Below are 22,085 nucleotides of genomic sequence, written 5' to 3'. Positions count from 1 at the left end.
GACGCAAATTCAGAAAATGCAACTTCAGCAAACACAACTTCAGCAAACACAACTTCACCCGACGCAAATTCAGAAAATGCAACTTCAGCAAACACAACTTCAGCAAACACAACTTCACCCGACGCAAATTCAGAAAATGCAACTTCAGCAAACACAACTTTAGCAAACACAACTTCACCCGACGCAAATTCAGAAAATGCAACTTCAGCAAACACAACTTTACCCGACGCAAATTCAGAAAATACAACTTCAGCAAACACAACTTCAGCAAACACAACTTCAGCAAACACAACTTCAGCAAACACAACTTTACCCGATGCAAATTCAGAAAATACAACTTCAGCAAACACAACTTCACCCAACGCAAATTCAGAAAATACAACGTCAGCAAATACAACTTCAGCAAACACAACTTCACCCGACGCAAATTCAGAAAATGCAACTTCAGCAAACACAACTTTACCCGACGCAAATTCAGAAAATACAACTTCAGCAAACACAACTTCAGCAAACACAACTTCAGCAAACACAACTTCACCCGACGCAAATTCAGAAAATGCAACTTCAGCAAACACAACTTCACCCGAAGCAAATTCAGAAAATGCAACTTCAGCAAACACAACTTCACCCGACGCAAATTCAGAAAATGGAACTTCAGCAAACACAACTTCACCCAACGCAACTTCAGAAAATGCAACTTCAGCAAACACAACTTCATCAAACACAACTTCACCCGACGCAAATTCAGAAAATGCAACTTCAGCAAACACAACTTCAGCAAACACAACTTCACCCGACGCAAATTCAGAAAATGCAACTTCAGCAAACACAACTTCAGCAAACACAACTTTAACTGACGCAAATTCAGAAAATGAAACTTCAGCAAACACAACTTCAGCAAACACAACTTCACCTGACGCAAATTCAGAAAATGCAACTTCAGCAAACACAACTTCAGCAAACACAACTTCACCCGACGCAACTTCAGAAAATGCAACTTCAGCAAACACAACTTCACCCAACGCAAATTCAGAAAATACAACTTCAGCAAACACAACTTCACCCGACGCAAATTCAGAAAATGCAACTTCAGCAAACACAACTTCACCCGAAGCAAATTCAGAAAATACAACTTCAGTAAACACGACTTCAGCAAACACAACTTCAGCAAACACAACTTCAGCAAACACAATCCCAAATACGTCCACAAATGACTCAAACACAGCTCCAGTAGCTGCAGTATACAGCTTGGTCTTTAGCGTCAACGAACCCTTTGTTTCAGCGCTGGCCAATAAGAACTCTCCAGAGTTTTTAGCTAAATCTGAATTCATCCGTAAGCAGGTATGTTTTCTTGATAGTGAAAAGTAAAAGTTTCAAAACAAAATTATTATCTTGACATCTAAATATTTCTACTGTTATTGAACATAAGGTGAAGAACCCATAACGGTATAAATGGTAGCATTCTGTCAATAGTTTATACATACTGGTCATGTACGATTCTTCTGTCATCTTTATATGAATACTGTGAAAATAAGCACATTTTCCATGCCATGGGGCAAGTGTCTGCATTTGAACATTTATATGTCTCTGTATATGACTCACTCGTTAACTTTAACCATATCCAGGTCTAATAGAGACTAAAACAAAATGCCTGTGTAAATGAGATCATTGTTTATATCTTATTTTTTCAGCTTGAAGCAAATTACAGAGAAATCTTCACAAACTTTATCAAGGCAATCATTCATGGTTTCAGGTAAAAACTAATATATGAAAATCTTGCTCTGAATGTATTTTTCTCTTTACTTTTGATGATCCAGAACTTGATCCTGTTTTTAACTGTGGTTGTGTTTTAGCAATGGTTCAATTGTGACAAATTCCAGCCTTGAATTTAGTGACAACGGCACCATCCCAACTGATTCTACAATAGCATCCATCCTCGTTAATTCAACTACCAACTCAAGCTTAAATATTGTTCCAAATTCTATAAGTGTCAGCCAGGTTCTTGGTCAGTATAAACTTTTAATGATATTGCATTTAATAAATGATCAGTACAAGTGATGTATATTCTAACTGCAATTTTACCTCAAACTCAACAGTGACCAACACACCTACAAACATCTCTTCAGAAAACACAACTTCACCCGACGCAAATTCAGAAAATGCAACTTCAGCAAACACAACTTCAGCAAACACAACTTCACCCGACGCAACTTCAGAAAATGCAACTTCAGCAAACACAACTTCACCCAACGCAAATTCAGAAAATACAACTTCAGCAAACACAACTTCACCCGACGCAAATTCAGAAAATGCAACTTCAGCAAACACAACTTCAGCAAACTCAACTTCACCCGACGCAAATTCAGAAAATGCAACTTCAGCAAACACAACTTCACCCGACGCAAATTCAGAAAATGCAACTTCAGCAAACACAACTTCACCCGACACAACTTCAGAAAATGCTACTTCAGCAAACACAACTTCACCTGACGCAAATTCAGAAAATGCAACTTCAGCAAACACAACTTCAGCAAACACAACTTTACCCGACTCAAAGTCAGAAAATGCAACTTCAGCAAACACAACTTCAGCAAACACAACTTTACCCGATGCAAATTCAGAAAATACAACTTCAGCAAACACAACTTCACCCGACGCAAATTCAGAAAATACAACGTCAGCAAATACAACTTCAGCAAACACAACTTCACCCGACGCAAATTCAGAAAATGCAACTTCAGCAAACACAACTTTAGCAAACACAACTTCACCCGACGCAAATTCAGAAAATGCAACTTCAGCAAACACAACTTTACCCGACGCAAATTCAGAAAATATAACTTCAGCAAACACAACTTCAGCAAACACAACTTCACCCGACGCAAATTCAGAAAATGCAACTTCAGCAAACACAACTTCACCCGAAGCAAATTCAGAAAATGCAACTTCAGCAAACACAACTTCACCCGACGCAAATTCAGAAAATGCAACTTCAGCAAACACAACTTCACCCAACGCAACTTCAGAAAATGCAACTTCAGCAAACACAACTTCATCAAACACAACTTCACCCGACGCAAATTCAGAAAATGCAACTTCAGCAAACACAACTTCAGCAAACACAACTTCACCCGACGCAAATTCAGAAAATGCAACTTCAGCAAACACAACTTCAGCAAACACAACTTTAACTGACGCAAATTCAGAAAATGCAACTTCAGCAAACACAACTTCAGCAAACACAACTTCACCTGACGCAAATTCAGAAAATGCAACTTCAGCAAACACAACTTCACCCGACGCAAATTCAGAAAATGCAACTTCAGCAAACACAACTTCACCCAACGCAAATTCAGAAAATACAACTTCAGCAAACACAACTTCACCTGACGCAAATTCAGAAAATGCAACTTCAGCAAACACAACTTCACCCGACGCAACTTCAGAAAATGCAACTTCAGCAAACACAACTTCACCCAACGCAAATTCAGAAAATACAACTTCAGCAAACACAACTTCACCCGACGCAAATTCAGAAAATGCAACTTCAGCAAACACAACTTCACCCGAAGCAAATTCAGAAAATACAACTTCAGTAAACACGACTTCAGCAAACACAACTTCAGCAAACACAACTTCAGCAAACACAATCCCAAATACGTCCACAAATGACTCAAACACAGCTCCAGTAGCTGCAGTATACAGCTTGGTCTTTAGCGTCAACGAACCCTTTGTTTCAGCGCTGGCCAATAAGAACTCTCCAGAGTTTTTAGCTAAATCTGAATTCATCCGTAAGCAGGTATGTTTTCTTGATAGTGAAAAGTAAAAGTTTCAAAACAAAATTATTATCTTGACATCTAAATATTTCTACTGTTATTGAACATAAGGTGAAGAACCCATAACGGTATAAATGGTAGCATTCTGTCAATAGTTTATACATACTGGTCATGTACGATTCTTCTGTCATCTTTATATGAATACTGTGAAAATAAGCACATTTTCCATGCCATGGGGCAAGTGTCTGCATTTGAACATTTATATGTCTCTGTATATGACTCACTCGTTAACTTTAACCATATCCAGGTCTAATAGAGACTAAAACAAAATGCCTGTGTAAATGAGATCATTGTTTATATCTTATTTTTTCAGCTTGAAGCAAATTACAGAGAAATCTTCACAAACTTTATCAAGGCAATCATTCATGGTTTCAGGTAAAAACTAATATATGAAAATCTTGCTCTGAATGTATTGTTCTCTTTACTTTTGATGATCCAGAACTTGATCCTGTTTTTAACTGTGGTTGTGTTTTAGCAATGGTTCAATTGTGACAAATTCCAGCCTTGAATTTAGTGACAACGGCACCATCCCAACTGATTCTACAATAGCATCCATCCTCGTTAATTCAACTACCAACTCAAGCTTAAATATTGTTCCAAATTCTATAAGTGTCAGCCAGGTTCTTGGTCAGTATAAACTTTTAATGATATTGCATTTAATAAATGATCAGTACAAGTGATGTATATTCTAACTGCAATTTTACCTCAAACTCAACAGTGACCAACACACCTACAAACATCTCTTCAGAAAACACAACTTCACCCGACGCAAATTCAGAAAATGCAACTTCAGCAAACACAACTTCACCCGACGCAAATTCAGAAAATGCAACTTCAGCAAACACAACTTTACCTGACGCAAATTCAGAAAATGCAACTTCAGCAAACACAACTTCAGCAAACTCAACTTCACCCGACGCAAATTCAGAAAATGCAACTTCAGCAAACACAACTTCACCCGACGCAAATTCAGAAAATGCAACTTCAGCAAACACAACTTCACCCGACACAACTTCAGAAAATGCTACTTCAGCAAACACAACTTCACCTGACGCAAATTCAGAAAATGCAACTTCAGCAAACACAACTTCAGCAAACACAACTTTACCCGACTCAAAGTCAGAAAATGCAACTTCAGCAAACACAACTTCAGCAAACACAACTTTACCCGATGCAAATTCAGAAAATACAACTTCAGCAAACACAACTTCACCCGACGCAAATTCAGAAAATACAACGTCAGCAAATACAACTTCAGCAAACACAACTTCACCCGACGCAAATTCAGAAAATGCAACTTCAGCAAACACAACTTTAGCAAACACAACTTCACTCGACGCAAATTCAGAAAATGCAACTTCAGCAAACACAACTTTACCCGACGCAAATTCAGAAAATACAACTTCAGCAAACACAACTTCAGCAAACACAACTTCACCCGACGCAAATTCAGAAAATGCAACTTCAGCAAACACAACTTCACCCGAAGCAAATTCAGAAAATGCAACTTCAGCAAACACAACTTCACCCGACGCAAATTCAGAAAATGCAACTTCAGCAAACACAACTTCACCCAACGCAACTTCAGAAAATGCAACTTCATCAAACACAACTTCACCCGACGCAAATTCAGAAAATGCAACTTCAGCAAACACAACTTCAGCAAACACAACTTTAACTGACGCAAATTCAGAAAATGCAACTTCAGCAAACACAACTTCAGCAAACACAACTTCACCTGACGCAAATTCAGAAAATGCAACTTCAGCAAACACAACTTCACCCGACGCAACTTCAGAAAATGCAACTTCAGCAAACACAACTTCACCCAACGCAAATTCAGAAAATACAACTTCAGCAAACACAACTTCACCTGACGCAAATTCAGAAAATGCAACTTCAGCAAACACAACTTCAGCAAACTCAACTTCACCCGACGCAAATTCAGAAAATGCAACTTCAGCAAACACAACTTCACCCGACGCAAATTCAGAAAATGCAACTTCAGCAAACACAACTTCACCCGACACAACTTCAGAAAATGCAACTTCAGCAAACACAACTTCACCTGACGCAAATTCAGAAAATGCAACTTCAGCAAACACAACTTCAGCAAACACAACTTTACCCGACTCAAATTCAGAAAATGCAACTTCAGCAAACACAACTTCAGCAAACACAACTTTACCCGATGCAAATTCAGAAAATACAACTTCAGCAAACACAACTTCACCCGACGCAAATTCAGAAAATACAACGTCAGCAAATACAACTTCAGCAAACACAACTTCACCCGATGCAAATTCAGAAAATGCAACTTCAGCAAACACAACTTTAGCAAATACAACTTCACCCGACGCAAATTCAGAAAATGCAACTTCAGCAAACACAACTTTACCCGACGCAAATTCAGAAAATACAACTTCAGCAAACACAACTTCAGCAAACACAACTTCACCCGACGCAAATTCAGAAAATGCAACTTCAGCAAACACAACTTCACCCGACGCAACTTCAGAAAATGCAACTTCAGCAAACACAACTTCATCAAACACAACTTCACCCGACGCAAATTCAGAAAATGCAACTTCAGCAAACACAACTTTAACTGACGCAAATTCAGAAAATGCAACTTCAGCAAACACAACTTCAGCAAACACAACTTCACCTGACGCAAATTCAGAAAATGCAACTTCAGCAAACACAACTTCACCCGACGCAACTTCAGAAAATGCAACTTCAGCAAACACAACTTCACCCAACGCAAATTCAGAAAATACAACTTCAGCAAACACAACTTCACCTGACGCAAATTCAGAAAATGCAACTTCAGCAAACACAACTTCAGCAAACTCAACTTCACCCGACGCAAATTCAGAAAATGCAACTTCAGCAAACACAACTTCACCCGACGCAAATTCAGAAAATGCAACTTCAGCAAACACAACTTTAGCAAATACAACTTCACCCGACGCAAATTCAGAAAATGCAACTTCAGCAAACACAACTTTACCCGACGCAAATTCAGAAAATACAACTTCAGCAAACACAACTTCAGCAAACACAACTTCACCCGACGCAAATTCAGAAAATGCAACTTCAGCAAACACAACTTCACCCGAAGCAAATTCAGAAAATGCAACTTCAGCAAACACAACTTCACCCGACGCAAATTCAGAAAATGGAACTTCAGCAAACACAACTTCACCCAACGCAACTTCAGAAAATGCAACTTCAGCAAACACAACTTCATCAAACACAACTTCACCCGACGCAAATTCAGAAAATGCAACTTCAGCAAACACAACTTCAGCAAACACAACTTCACCCGACGCAAATTCAGAAAATGCAACTTCAGCAAACACAACTTTAACTGACGCAAATTCAGAAAATGCAACTTCAGCAAACACAACTTCAGCAAACACAACTTCACCTGACGCAAATTCAGAAAATGCAACTTCAGCAAACACAACTTCAGCAAACACAACTTCAGCAAACACAATCCCAAATACGTCCACAAATGACTCAAACACAGCTCCAGTAGCTGCAGTATACAGCTTGGTCTTTAGCGTCAACGAACCCTTTGTTTCAGCGCTGGCCAATAAGAACTCTCCAGAGTTTTTAGCTAAATCTGAATTCATCCGTAAGCAGGTATGTTTTCTTGATAGTGAAAAGTAAAAGTTTCAAAACAAAATTATTATCTTGACATCTAAATATTTCTACTGTTATTGAACATAAGGTGAAGAACCCATAACGGTATAAATGGTAGCATTCTGTCAATAGGTTAGACATACTGGTCATGTACGATTCTTCTATCGTCTTTTTATGAATACTTTGAAAATAAGCACATTTTCCATGCCATGGGGCAAGTGTCTGCATTTGAACATTTATATGTCTCTGTATATGACTCATTTGTTAATTTTAACCATATCCAGGTCTAATAGTGACTAAAACAAAATGCCTGTGTAAATGAGATCATTGTTTATATCTGTTATTTTTTCAGCTTGAAGCATATTACAGAGTAATCTTCACAAACTTTATCAGGGCAATCATTCATGGTTTCAGGTAAAAACTAATATATGAAAATCTTGCTCTGAATGTATTGTTCTCTTTACTTTTGATGATCCAGAACTTGATCCTGTTTTTAACTGTGGTTGTGTTTTAGCAATGGTTCAATTGTGACAAATTCCAGCCTTGAATTTAGTGACAACGGCACCATCCCAACTGATTCTACAATAGAATCCATCCTCGTTAATTCAACTACCAACTCAAGCTTGAATATTGTTCCAGATTCTATAAGTGTCAGCCAGGTTCTTGGTCAGTATAAACTTTTAATGATATTGCATTTAATAAATGATCAGTACAAGTGATGTATATTCTAACTGCAATTTTACGTCAAACTCAACAGTGAACAACACACCTACAACCACCAGCACACCTACCACAATCTCTCCAGCAAACACAACTACAGCAAACACAACTTCAGAAAACACAACTTCACCTGCCACAACTTCAGAAAACACAACTTCACCTGCCACAACTTCTGAAAACACAACTCCACCTGCCACAACTTCAGAAAACACAACTCCACCTGCCACAACTTCAGCCACCACAACTTCAGAAAACACAACTTCACCTGCCACAACTTCAGAAAACACAACTACAGCAAACACAACTTCAGCCACCACAACTTCAGAAAATACAACTTCACCTGCCACAACTTCAGAAAACACAACTACAGCAAACACAACTTCAGCCACCACAACTTCAGAAAATACAACTTCACCTGCCACAACTTCAGAAAACACAACTTCACCCATCACAACTTCAGAAAATACAACTTCACCCACCACAACTTCAGAAAACACAACTTCACCCATCACAACTTCAGAAAATACAACTTCACCAATAACAACTTCAGAAAACACAACTTCACCCATTACAACTTCAGCAAACACAACTTCACCTGCCACAACTTCTGAAAACACAACTCCACCTGCCACAACTTCAGAAAACACAACTCCACCTGCCACAACTTCAGCCACCACAACTTCAGAAAACACAACTTCACCTGCCACAACTTCAGAAAACACAACTACAGCAAACACAACTTCAGCCACCACAACTTCAGAAAATACAACTTCACCTGCCACAACTTCAGAAAACACAACTACAGCAAACACAACTTCAGCCACCACAACTTCAGAAAATACAACTTCACCTGCCACAACTTCAGAAAACACAACTTCACCCATCACAACTTCAGAAAATACAACTTCACCCACCACAACTTCAGAAAACACAACTTCACCCATCACAACTTCAGAAAATACAACTTCACCAATAACAACTTCAGAAAACACAACTTCACCCATCACAACTTCAGAAAACACAACTCCACCTTCCACAACTTCAGCCACCACAACTTCTGAAAACACAACTCCATCTGCCACAACTTCAGAAAACACAACTCCACCTGCCACAACTTCAGCCACCACAACTTCAGAAAACACAACTTCACCTGCCACAACTTCAGAAAACACAACTAAAGCAAACACAACTTCAGCAAACACAACTTCAGGAAACACAATCCCAAACACGTCCAGAAATGACTCAAACACAGCTCCAGTAGCTGCAGTATACAGCTTGGTCTTTAGAGTCAACGAACCTTTTGTTTCAGCGCTGGCCTATAAGAACTCTCCAGAGTTTTTAGCTAAATCTGAATTCATCCGTAAGCAGGTATGTTTTCTTGATAGTGAAAAGTAAAAGTTTGAAAACAAAATTATTATCTTGACATCTAAATATTTCTACTGTTATTGAACATAATGTGAAGAACCCATAATGGTATAAATGGTAGCATTCTGTCAATAGGTTAGACATACTGGTCATGTACGATTCTTCTATCGTCTTTTTATGAATACTTTGAAAATAAGCACATTTTCCATGCCATGGGGCAAGTGTCTGCATTTGAACATTTATATGTCTCTGTATATGACTCATTTGTTAATTATAACCATATCCAGGTCTAATAGTGACTAAAACAAAATGCCTGTGTAAATGAGATCATTGTTTATATCTGTTATTTTTTCAGCTTGAAGCATATTACAGAGCAATCTTCACAAACTTTATCAGGGCAATCATTCATGGTTTCAGGTAAAAACTAATATATGAAAATCTTGCTCTGAATGTATTGTTCTCTTTACTTTTGATGATCCAGAACTTGATCCTGTTTTTAACTGTGGTTGTGTTTTAGCAATGGTTCAATTGTGACAAATTCCAGCCTTGAATTTAGTGACAACGGCACCATCCCAACTGAATCTACAATAGAATCCATCCTCGTTAATTCAACTACCAACTCAAGCTTGAATATTGTTCCAGATTCTATAAGTGTCAGCCAGGTTCTTGGTCAGTATAAACTTTTAATGATATTGCATTTAATAAATGATCAGTACAAGTGATGTATATTCTAACTGCAATTTTACGTCAAACTCAACAGTGAACAACACACCTGCAACCACCAGCACACCTACCACAATCTCTCCAGCAAACACAACTACAGCAAACACAACTTCAGAAAACACAACTTCACCTGCCACAACTTCAGAAAACACAACTTCACCTACCACAACTTCAGAAAACACAACTTCACCCATCACAACTTCAGAAAATACAACTTCACCAATAACAACTTCAGAAAATACAACTTCACCCATCACAACTACAGCAAACACAACTTCACCCACCACAACTTTAGAAAACACAACTTCACCCATTACAACTTTAGAAAACACAACTTCACCCATTACAACTTCAGAAAACACAACTTCACCTGCCACAACTTCAGAAAACACAACTCCACTTGCCACAACTTCAGCCACCACAACTTCAGAAAACACAACTTCACCAATAACAACTTCAGAAAATACAACTTCACCCATCACAACTACAGCAAACACAACTTCACCCACCACAACTTTAGAAAACACAACTTCACCCATTACAACTTTAGAAAACACAACTTCACCCATTACAACTTCAGCAAACACAACTTCACCTGCCACAACTTCAGAAAACACAACTTCACCCATTACAACTTCAGAAAACACAACTTCACCTACCACAACTTCAGAAAACACAACTTCACCCATCACAACTTCAGAAAATACAACTTCACCAATAACAACTTCAGAAAATACAACTTCACCCATCACAACTACAGCAAACACAACTTCACCCACCACAACTTTAGAAAACACAACTTCACCCATTACAACTTTAGAAAACACAACTTCACCCATTACAACTTCAGAAAACACAACTTCACCTGCCACAACTTCAGAAAACACAACTCCACTTGCCACAACTTCAGCCACCACAACTTCAGAAAACACAACTTCACCCATTACAACTTCAGAAAATACAACTTCACCCACCACAACTTCAGAAAACACAACTCCACCTGCCACAACTTCAGAAAACACAACTCCACCTGCCACAACTTCAGCCACCACTACTTCAGAAAACACAACTTCACCTGCCACAACTTCAGAAAACAAAACTTCACCTGCCACAACTTCAGAAAACACAACTTCACCCATCACAACTTCAGAAAATACAACTTCACCCACCACAACTTCAGAAAACACAACTACAGCAAACACAACTTCATCCACCAAAACATCAGCAAACACAACTTCACCCACCACAACTTCAGAAAACACAACTACAGCAAACACAACTTCATCCACCACAACTTCAGAAAACACAACTCCACCTGCCACAACATCAGCCACCACAACTCTAGAAAACACAACTTCACCTGCCACAACTTCAGAAAACACAACTTCACCCATCACAACTTCAGAAAATACAACTTCACCCATCACAACTACAGCAAACACAACTTCACCCACCACAACTTCAGAAAATACAACTTCACCCATCACAACATCAGCAAACACAACTTCACCCACCACAACTTCAGAAAACACAACTACAGCAAACACAACTTCATCCACCACAACTTCAGAAAACACAACTCCACCTGCCACAACATCAGCCACCACAACTCTAGAAAACACAACTTCACCTGCCACAACTTCAGAAAACACAACTTCACCCATCACAACTTCAGAAAATACAACTTCACCCATCACAACTACAGCAAACACAACTTCACCCATCACAACTTCAGAAAACACAACTACAGCAAACACAACTTCATCCACCACAACTTCAGAAAACACAACTCCACCTGCCACAACATCAGCCACCACAACTCTAGAAAACACAACTTCACCTGCCACAACTTCAGAAAACACAACTTCACCCATCACAACTTCAGAAAATACAACTTCACCCATCACAACTACAGCAAACACAACTTCACCCACCACAACTTCAGAAAACACAACTTCACCCATCACAACTTCAGAAAATACAACTTCACCCATCACAACTACAGCAAACACAACTTCACCCACCACAACTTTAGAAAACACAACTTCACCCATTACAACTTTAGAAAACACAACTTCACCCATTACAACTTCAGAAAACACAACTTCACCTGCCACAACTTCAGAAAACACAACTCCACTTGCCACAACTTCAGCCACCACAACTTCAGAAAACACAACTTCACCAATAACAACTTCAGAAAATACAACTTCACCCATCACAACTACAGCAAACACAACTTCACCCACCACAACTTTAGAAAACACAACTTCACCCATTACAACTTTAGAAAACACAACTTCACCCATGACAACTTCAGCAAACACAACTTCACCTGCCACAACTTCAGAAAACACAACTTCACCCATTACAACTTCAGAAAACACAACTTCACCTACCACAACTTCAGAAAACACAACTTCACCCATCACAACTTCAGAAAATACAACTTCACCAATAACAACTTCAGAAAATACAACTTCACCCATCACAACTACAGCAAACACAACTTCACCCATTACAACTTTAGAAAACACAACTTCACCCATTACAACTTCAGAAAACACAAATTCACCTGCCACAACTTCAGAAAACACAACTCCACTTGCCACAACTTCAGCCACCACAACTTCAGAAAACACAACTTCACCCATTACAACTTCAGAAAATACAACTTCACCCACCACAACTTCAGAAAACACAACTCCACCTGCCACAACTTCAGAAAACACAACTCCACCTGCCACAACTTCAGCCACCACTACTTCAGAAAACACAACTTCACCTGCCACAACTTCAGAAAACAAAACTTCACCTGCCACAACTTCAGAAAACACAACTTCACCCATCACAACTTCAGAAAATACAACTTCACCCACCACAACTTCAGAAAACACAACTACAGCAAACACAACTTCATCCACCAAAACATCAGCAAACACAACTTCACCCACCACAACTTCAGAAAACACAACTACAGCAAACACAACTTCATCCACCACAACTTCAGAAAACACAACTCCACCTGCCACAACATCAGCCACCACAACTCTAGAAAACACAACTTCACCTGCCACAACTTCAGAAAACACAACTTCACCCATCACAACTTCAGAAAATACAACTTCACCCATCACAACTACAGCAAACACAACTTCACCCACCACAACTTCAGAAAATACAACTTCACCCATCACAACATCAGCAAACACAACTTCACCCACCACAACTTCAGAAAACACAACTACAGCAAACACAACTTCATCCACCACAACTTCAGAAAACACAACTCCACCTGCCACAACATCAGCCACCACAACTCTAGAAAACACAACTTCACCTGCCACAACTTCAGAAAACACAACTTCACCCATCACAACTTCAGAAAATACAACTTCACCCATCACAACTACAGCAAACACAACTTCACCCATCACAACTTCAGAAAACACAACTACAGCAAACACAACTTCATCCACCACAACTTCAGAAAACACAACTCCACCTGCCACAACATCAGCCACCACAACTCTAGAAAACACAACTTCACCTGCCACAACTTCAGAAAACACAACTTCACCCATCACAACTTCAGAAAATACAACTTCACCCATCACAACTACAGCAAACACAACTTCACCCACCACAACTTCAGAAAACACAACTTCACCCATCACAACTTCAGAAAATACAACTTCACCCATCACAACTACAGCAAACACAACTTCACCCATCACAACTTCAGCAAACACAACTTCAGCAAACACAACTCCACCTGCCACAACTTCAGAAAACACAACTTCACCTGCCACAACTTCAGAAAACACAACTTCACCCATCACAACTTCAGAAAATACAACTTCAGCCACCACAACTTCAGAAAACACAACTTCACCCATCACAACTTCAGAAAATACAACTTCACCCACCACAACTTCAGAAAACACAACTCCACCTGCCACAACTTCAGAAAACACAACTTCACCTGCCACAACTTCAGCCACCACAACTTCAGAAAACACAACTTCAGGAAACACAATCCCAAACACGTCCACAAATGCCTCAAACACAGCTCCAGTAGCTGCAGTATACAGCTTGGTCTTTAGCGTCAACGAACCCTTTGTCTCAGCGCTGGCCGATAAGAACTCTCCAGAGTTTTTAGCTAAATCTGAATTCATCCGTAAGCAGGTATGTTTTCTTGACAGTGAAAAGTAAAAGTTTCAAAGCAAAATTATTATCTTGACATCTAAGTATTTCTACTGTTATTGAACATAATGTGAAGAACCCATAACGGTATAAATGGTAGCATTCTGTCAATAGTTTATACATACTGGTCATGTACGATTCTTCTGTCATCTTTATATGAATACTTTGAAAATAAGCACATTTCCCATGGCATGGGGCAAGTGTCTGCATTTGAACATTTATATGTCTCTGTATATGACTCATTTGTTAACTTTAACCATATTCAGGTCTAATAGTGACTAAAACAAAATGCCTGTGTAAATGAGATCATTGTTTATATCTTATTTTTTCAGCTTGAAGCATATTACAGAGCAATCTTCACAAACTTTATCAGGGCAATCATTCATGGTTTCAGGTAAAAAGTATTATATGAAAATCTTGCTCTGAATGTATTTTTCTCTTTACTTTTGATGATCCAGAACTTGATCCTGTTTTTAACTGTGGTTGTGTTTTAGCAATGGTTCAATTGTGACAAACTCCAGCCTTGAATTTAGTGACAACGGCACAATCCCAACTAAATCTACAATAGAATCCATCCTCGTTAATTCAACTACCAACTCAAGCTTGAAGATTGTTCCAGATTCTATAAGTGTCAGCCAGGTTCTTGGTCAGTATAAACTTTTAATGATATTGCATTTAATAAATTATCAGAATGAGTGATGTATATTCTAACTGCAATTTTACGTCAAACTCAACAGTGAACAACACACCTACAAACACCAGCACACCTACCACCATCTCTCCAGCAAACACAACTTCACCCATCACAACTTCAGAAAACACAACTTCATCCACCACAACTTCAGCATACACAACTACAGCAAACACAACTTCATCCACCACAACTTCAGCAAACACGACTTCAGCAAACACAACTTCATCCACCACAACTTCAGCAAACACAACTACTGCAAACACAACTTCACCCACCACAACTACAGCAAACACAACTACAGCTAATACAACTTCATCCACAACAGCTTCAGCAAACACAACTACAGCAAACACAACTTCACCCACCACAACTTCAGAAAACACAACTACAGCAAACACAACTTCATCCACCACAACTACAGCAAACACAACTACAGCAAACACAACTTCATCCACCACAACTTCAGCAAACACAACTACAGCAAACACAACTTCACCTACCACAACTACAGCAAACATAACTACAGCTAATACAATGTCATCCACCACAGCTTCAGCAAACACAACCACAGCAAACACAACTTTACCCACCACAACTACAGCAAACACAACTTCATCAACCACAACTTCAGCAAACACAACTATAGCAAACACAACTTCACCCACCACAACTACAGCAAACACAACTTCACCCACCACAACTTCAGCAAACACAACTTCATCCACCACAACTTCAGCAAACACAACTACAGCAAACACAACTTCATCCACTACAACTACAGCAAACACAACTTCACCCACCACAACTACAGCAAACACAACTACAGCAAACACAACTTCATCCACCACAACTTCAGCAAACACAACTACAGCAAACACAACTTCACCTACCACAACTACAGCAAACACAACTACAGCAAACACAACTTCACCCACCACAACTTCAGCAAACACAACTACAGCAAACACAACTTCATCCACCACAACTTCAGCAAACACAACTACAGCAAACACAACTTCATCCACTACAACTACAGCAAACACAACTTCACCCACCACAACTACAGCAAACACAACTTCATCAACCACAAATTTAGCAAACACAACTACAGCAAACACAACTTCATCCACCACAACTTCAGCAAACACAACTACAGCAAACACAACTTCACCTACCACAACTACAGCAAACACAACTACAGCAAACACAACTTCACCCACCACAACTTCAGCAAACACAACTTCATCCACCACAACTTCAGCAAACACAACTACAGCAAACACAACTTCATCCACTACAACTACAGCAAACACAACTTCACCCACCACAACTACAGCAAACACAACTTCATCAACCACAAATTTAGCAAACACAACTACAGCAAACACAACTTCATCCACCACAACTTCAGCAAACACAACTACAGCAAACACAACTTCATCCACCACAACTTCAGCAAACACAACTACAGCAAACACTGCTTCAGCAAACACAACTTCAGCATACGAAACTACAGCAAACACAACTTCAGCAAACACAACTTCACCTACCACAACTACAGCAAACACAACTTCACCCACCACAACTACAGCAAACACAACTTCATCCACCACAGCTTCAGCAAACACAACTACAGCTAACACAACTTCACCCACCACAACTACAGCAAACACAACTTCACCCACCACAACTACAGCAAACACAACTACAGCAAACACAACTTCACCCACCACAACTACAGCAAACACAACTTCATCCACCACAACTTCAGCAAACACAACTACAGCAAACACAACTTCATCCACCACAACTTCAGCAAACACAACTACAGCAAACACAACTTCTTCCACCACAACTTCAGCAAACACAACTACAGCAAACACTGCTTCAGCAAACACAACTTCAGCATACGAAACTACAGCAAACACAACTACAGCTAACACAACTTCACCCACCACAACTACAGCAAACACAACTTCACCCACCACAACTACAGCAAACACAACTACAGCAAACACAACTTCACCCACCACAACTACAGCAAACACAACTACAGCAAACACAACTTCACCCACCACAACTACAGCAAACACAACTTCATCCACCACAGCTTCAGCAAACACAACTACAGCTAACACAACTTCACCCACCACAACTACAGCAACCACAACTTCATCCACCATAACTTCAGCAAACACAACTTCATCCACCACAACTTCAGCAAACACAACTACAGCAAACACAACTACACCTACCACACCTACAGCAAACACAACTTCTTCCACCACAACTTCAGCAAACACAACTTCACCTACCACAACTTCAGCAAACACAACTTCAACCACCAGTGCAACTACAACCATCTCTACAACAATCATACCTACAACACCACAAAATGCAACTGCTATTTTCAACTTGACCTTCAGCATAAATGAAACCTTTGATCCGGCACTGGCCAATACCAGCTCCTCACAGTTTGCAAAAAAATCTACATATATCCGTAATCAGGTAAGTTTTATTGATCATGCTTCCATTTACAATTTAATAGATTTTGACTCTTGAACAATTTTGGTGCCATATTAGAAAACCTGAAAAACACATAAAGGCTCAAATGTTGGCTCTCGTTAGAAGGGATATAGTAAGTCTAGTCTTTGCACTTTTCTCATTTTTTAGTTCTGTTTTATTATTGTTCATTTCATGGGGCATGTATGAATTTAAACATTATTATGTATTAATATATTAATGATTCACTGCCTTTAACTCACTGGGTACTAAATGTGACAGACTAGTTTACTGTGTTTGATACGGCTGCTGATACTCAACTGATTCAATTCTAATTTCTTTCAGGTTGAACCATTGTACAAGAAAGAATTTAAAAACTTCATTCTCATGCAAATTATAAAGTTTAGGTGAGAAAGAAAATATGGTTCTGAATATTTATTTCTCCTTTTTTTATTTGTTGATTTATGGTTCTTTGTTTAACTTCTATCTCTATGTTTGTTCTCTTTCAGGAATGGTTCTACTATTACAGAAAGTAACCTTTATATGGATTCTAGTGCCCCAAATGTTACTCTAACCCAAGTGAAAGACATCTTTCTCAGTGGACTCACAAACTTCAACTTTTCGGTTATTCCAGACTCCATCACAGTCAATCAGATTGGTCAGTATAGACTTACAGATATTACTGTTACTTATTAATTTGTGCTTATTAATTAAATAATTTATATTTATATTTATATGCATTTAATTGTACACACTTGTTTATATTTTGCAGGTAATTCAGTTCCACCCGTGATTGCCAGCTCAGTCTCCATGATGTGGATGTCTCTTCTAACACTTCTCTTTTCATTGGCCTTGCACGTCTAGCTCTAGAACCTAGCAGAAAATATACACAAATTACCTATATGTATTCATATATTTAATAATTCATAAGATAGAGGGAATACAAGGAAATATTTAATTCATGTAAACAAAAATATCTTTACATACTGATATTCTGAATTGTTGAAATGGGAGACTAAATGAGAGTTTTGATTAGCCTGAATAATTCTCCACATTCCAACAGTCCCACAATGATTCCTTTCACTTATATTTACTATATATTATATACTATATATTTCCTTTCATTTATATTTATTATATTCACTTATCTACTTTAACTTTTTTGTAATAATTGTGTAGTTAAAAGTATAATTAATATTGTACTATACTGTGCATTATATTTTCTTAAGACTGGAAAGAAGATAAATTGACATATTGCTAATGATTTATTTATGAATATAAACAATGTTTTAAAAGAACATATCAGATAATCAGTGCTTCTGATCAATTTTTTGCTAAGGTTTTCACACACACACATGCACACACACACGCATGCACACACTCGCACACACACACGCATGCACACACCCGCATACTGTACACACATGCATACACACACGCATGCACACACGCATCTCAGATTCTAGCAAGTAATTAATATTAATAGTAATTAATATTAATTTAATATTACTTACGTAGCATCACACATGTCAGACACACTATACATGTGTCACGAAGTGACACGGTGAGACAAAGCGGGTGAGGATCCAAACGCAGTTTAAGGTTTTTAATACACAAAACACAAACAAACAGGCAGGCAACGCGGAACAAACAGGAAACGGGAACACGGACATGCACACACCAACAACGACCAACAACATTGAAGTGAACAGACAGAGTATATATGGTGAACGAGAACCAATCACAAAACAGAGACAGACAAGGACTAAGACAAAACACCTGGGGAAGAGAATGAATGTAATTAGTGTCCATGGTAACAGATAGGTGGGCGGGGTCAACAATTAACATCAGGGAGAGACGGCAGACAGAAACAAGGCGAAAACACAGACAGACACATTACAGAGCGCCCCCCCCCCCCCTACGAGCGGCTTCCAGACGCTCCCAAGTCCACAAAACCCAGTTCAGGCGGGTGGAGCGAAGGCGCACCCCGGGTGGCTGGCCGGGTCGGGTTTGTGTAGTGGTGGCGCCCGCCGAGCAGGAGGCCGGGGTGGCGCCAGCCGAGCCGGAGGCCGGGGCGGCGCCGGCAGAGCCGGAGGCCGGGGCGGCGCCGGCAGAGCCGGAGGCCAGGGCGGCGCCGGCAGAGCAGGAGGCCGGGGCGGCGCCGGCAGAGCAGGAGGCCGGGGCGGCGCCGGCAGAGCAGGAGGCCGGGGCGCGCCGGCAGAGCAGGAGGCCGGGCCGCGCCGGCAGAGCAGGAGGCCAGGGCGGCGCCGGGAGAACAGGAGGCCAGGGTGGTGCCGGAGGAGGAGCCAGAGACCAGAGCAGGACCAGAGACCAGGGTGGTGATGGAGGCGGAGCCAGAGACCAGAGCAGGACCGGCGACCAGGGTGGTGCTGGAGGCAGAGCCAGAGACCAGAGCAGGACCGGGGACCAGGGTGGTGCTGGAGGCGGAGCCAGAGACCAGAGCAGGACCGGGGACCAGGGTGGTGCTGGAGGCGGCGCCAGAGACCAGAACGGAGTTGGCAGCCAGGGTGGTGCTTTGGGCCTATGAACAGGGACAGGAGGTAGAAGGGCTGGCAAGTCCAGCGAAGCAAAACACAGGAAAACAGAAACATGCATAGGTTCAGGCCAGGCAGAGAGTTCAGGTAGTTTGGGTGTCGTGATGTCGACCGCGTTCTCTGACTCAGTCATTTCGGTCGACCCGGCTGAGTCGGCTGGTTCCGTCAGCTCGGCCGGTTCCTTCGACCCGGTCGGTTCCGTCGACCCGGTCGGTCCGGCAGGTTCCGGCGACCCGGTCGGTTCCGGCGACCCGGCTGGTTCCATCAGCTCGGCCGGTTCCTTCGACCCGGTCGATTCCCTCGACCCGGTCGGTTCGGCAGGTTCCATCGACCCGGTCGGTTCCGTAGGTTTCATTGACCCGGTCGGTTCGGCAGGTTCCGTCGACCCGGCAGGTTCCGTCGACCCGGTCGGTTCGGCAGGTTCCATCGACCCGGTCGGTTCGGCAGGTTCCGGCGACCCGGTCGGTTCCGGCGACCCGGCTGGTTCCGTCAGCTCGGCCGGTTCCTTCGACCCGGTCGATTCCCTCGACCCGGTCGGTTCGGCAGGTTCCATCGACCCGGTCGGTTCCGTAGGTTTCATTGACCCGGTCGGTTCGGCAGGTTCCGTCGACCCGGCAGGTTCCGTCGACCCGGTCGGTTCGGCAGGTTCCATCGACCCGGTCGGTTCGGCAGGTTTCGTCGACCCGGTCGGTTCGGCAGGTTCCGTCGACCCGGTCGGTTCCGTCGACCCGGCCGGTTCCATCGACCCGGTCGGTTCGGCAGGTTCCGTCGACCCGGCAGGTTCCGTCGACCCGGTCGGTTCGGCAGGTTCCGTCGACCCGGCAGGTTCCGTCGACCCGGTCGGTTCGGCAGGTTCCGTCGACCCGGCAGGTTCCGTCGACCCGGTCGGTTCGGCAGGTTCCGTCGACCCGGCAGGTTCCGTCGACCCGGTCGGTTCGGCAGGTTCCGTCGACCCGGTCGGCTCGGCAGGTTCGGCAGGTTCCATCGACCTGGTCGGTTCGGCAGGTTCCGTCGACCCGGTCGGTTCCGTCGACCCGGTCGGTTCGGCAGGTTCCATCGACCCGGTCGGTTCGGCAGGTTCCATCGACCCGGTCGGTTCGGCAGGTTCCTTCGACCCGGTCGGTTCCGTCGACCCGGACGGTTCTGCAGGTTCCTTCGACCCGGTCGGTTCCGTCGACCCGGTCGGTCCGGTCGGTCCGGCAGGTTCCATCGACCCGGCAGGTTCCGTCGACCCGGATGGACGCTTAGGGATGCCGGCCGCCCGAGCCGACCTCATCGGGGTATCCGCCAGTTTGGAGACCAGCCGGTTAGCACGGACCTCAGCCGAGCTCGCCGGTACGGTAGCCATGGGAACTGGCTCAATCACGGATGTGCACGGGACTGGTCTGGGCGGAGGCACTGTGGAGCATTCGGGCGTCCGTGGCTGATTCCACTCTGTGGCCCACGGATCCCGATGCTTGCTGCCCCCCCCCCCAAAAAAATACTTACGGCCGGCTTCCGTCTCTACAGTGCTCACGCTCAGCGTGGACCCGTCCAGGAGCAACGCCAAGTTGACGAACTCCGAGAATGTCTTTATTTCTCTGGTAGACGGCATCAAATACCGCAGGATCTCCCTTAGTCCGTGCTTAAAAATGTCTTTGAGCGCCTTCTCATTGAAGTTGACCTCGCTGCACAGGTCCAAGAATACCTCCGTGTACTCCTCAACTGGGGCGTCCTCCTGACGTAGGCAAAACAGGAGTTCTGCTGGATCCATTGGAGGTTGGTCGTTCTGTCACGAAGTGACACGGTGAGACAAAGCGGGTGAGGATCCAAACGCAGTTTAAGGTTTTTAAT

At 41.9% G+C, this 22,085-nt stretch overlaps 1 protein-coding gene and 3 long non-coding RNA genes across 4 annotated transcripts; all 4 read left to right on the top strand.

Moving 5' to 3' along the window:
* The first annotated feature begins 1,093 nt into the window (after window positions 1–1,093).
* On the top strand, window positions 1,094–2,198 carry LOC113643881. Its single transcript, XR_003440891.2, has 4 exons — window positions 1,094–1,341; window positions 1,692–1,753; window positions 1,854–2,005; window positions 2,097–2,198. It is a non-coding gene; the product is annotated as an uncharacterized LOC113643881 (long non-coding RNA).
* Window positions 2,199–3,548: 1,350 nt separating this feature from the next.
* On the top strand, window positions 3,549–4,675 carry LOC125140626. The gene is made up of 4 exons (XR_007139848.1): window positions 3,549–3,799; window positions 4,150–4,211; window positions 4,312–4,463; window positions 4,555–4,675. It is a non-coding gene; the product is annotated as an uncharacterized LOC125140626 (long non-coding RNA).
* A 2,624-nt stretch (window positions 4,676–7,299) lies between these two features.
* LOC125140625 lies at window positions 7,300–8,381 on the top strand. The gene is made up of 4 exons (XR_007139847.1): window positions 7,300–7,487; window positions 7,840–7,901; window positions 8,002–8,153; window positions 8,245–8,381. It is a non-coding gene; the product is annotated as an uncharacterized LOC125140625 (long non-coding RNA).
* Window positions 8,382–14,692: 6,311 nt separating this feature from the next.
* Window positions 14,693–19,007, top strand: LOC113643926 (cell wall protein DAN4-like). Its single transcript, XM_047809768.1, has 6 exons — window positions 14,693–14,697; window positions 14,996–15,147; window positions 17,237–17,703; window positions 18,043–18,104; window positions 18,207–18,355; window positions 18,470–19,007. The coding sequence occupies exons 1-6, from the start codon at window positions 14,693–14,695 to the stop codon at window positions 18,559–18,561; spliced, it is 927 nt and encodes a 308-aa protein (XP_047665724.1). The 3' UTR covers window positions 18,562–19,007.
* The last annotated feature ends 3,078 nt before the right edge of the window (window positions 19,008–22,085 follow it).

The sequence above is a fragment of the Tachysurus fulvidraco genome, unplaced genomic scaffold, assembly GCF_022655615.1.
Source record: "Tachysurus fulvidraco isolate hzauxx_2018 unplaced genomic scaffold, HZAU_PFXX_2.0 HiC_scaffold_99_np12, whole genome shotgun sequence".
Lineage (NCBI taxonomy): Eukaryota > Metazoa > Chordata > Actinopteri > Siluriformes > Bagridae > Tachysurus > Tachysurus fulvidraco.
This window is presented reverse-complemented; position numbering and strand designations above follow the sequence as displayed.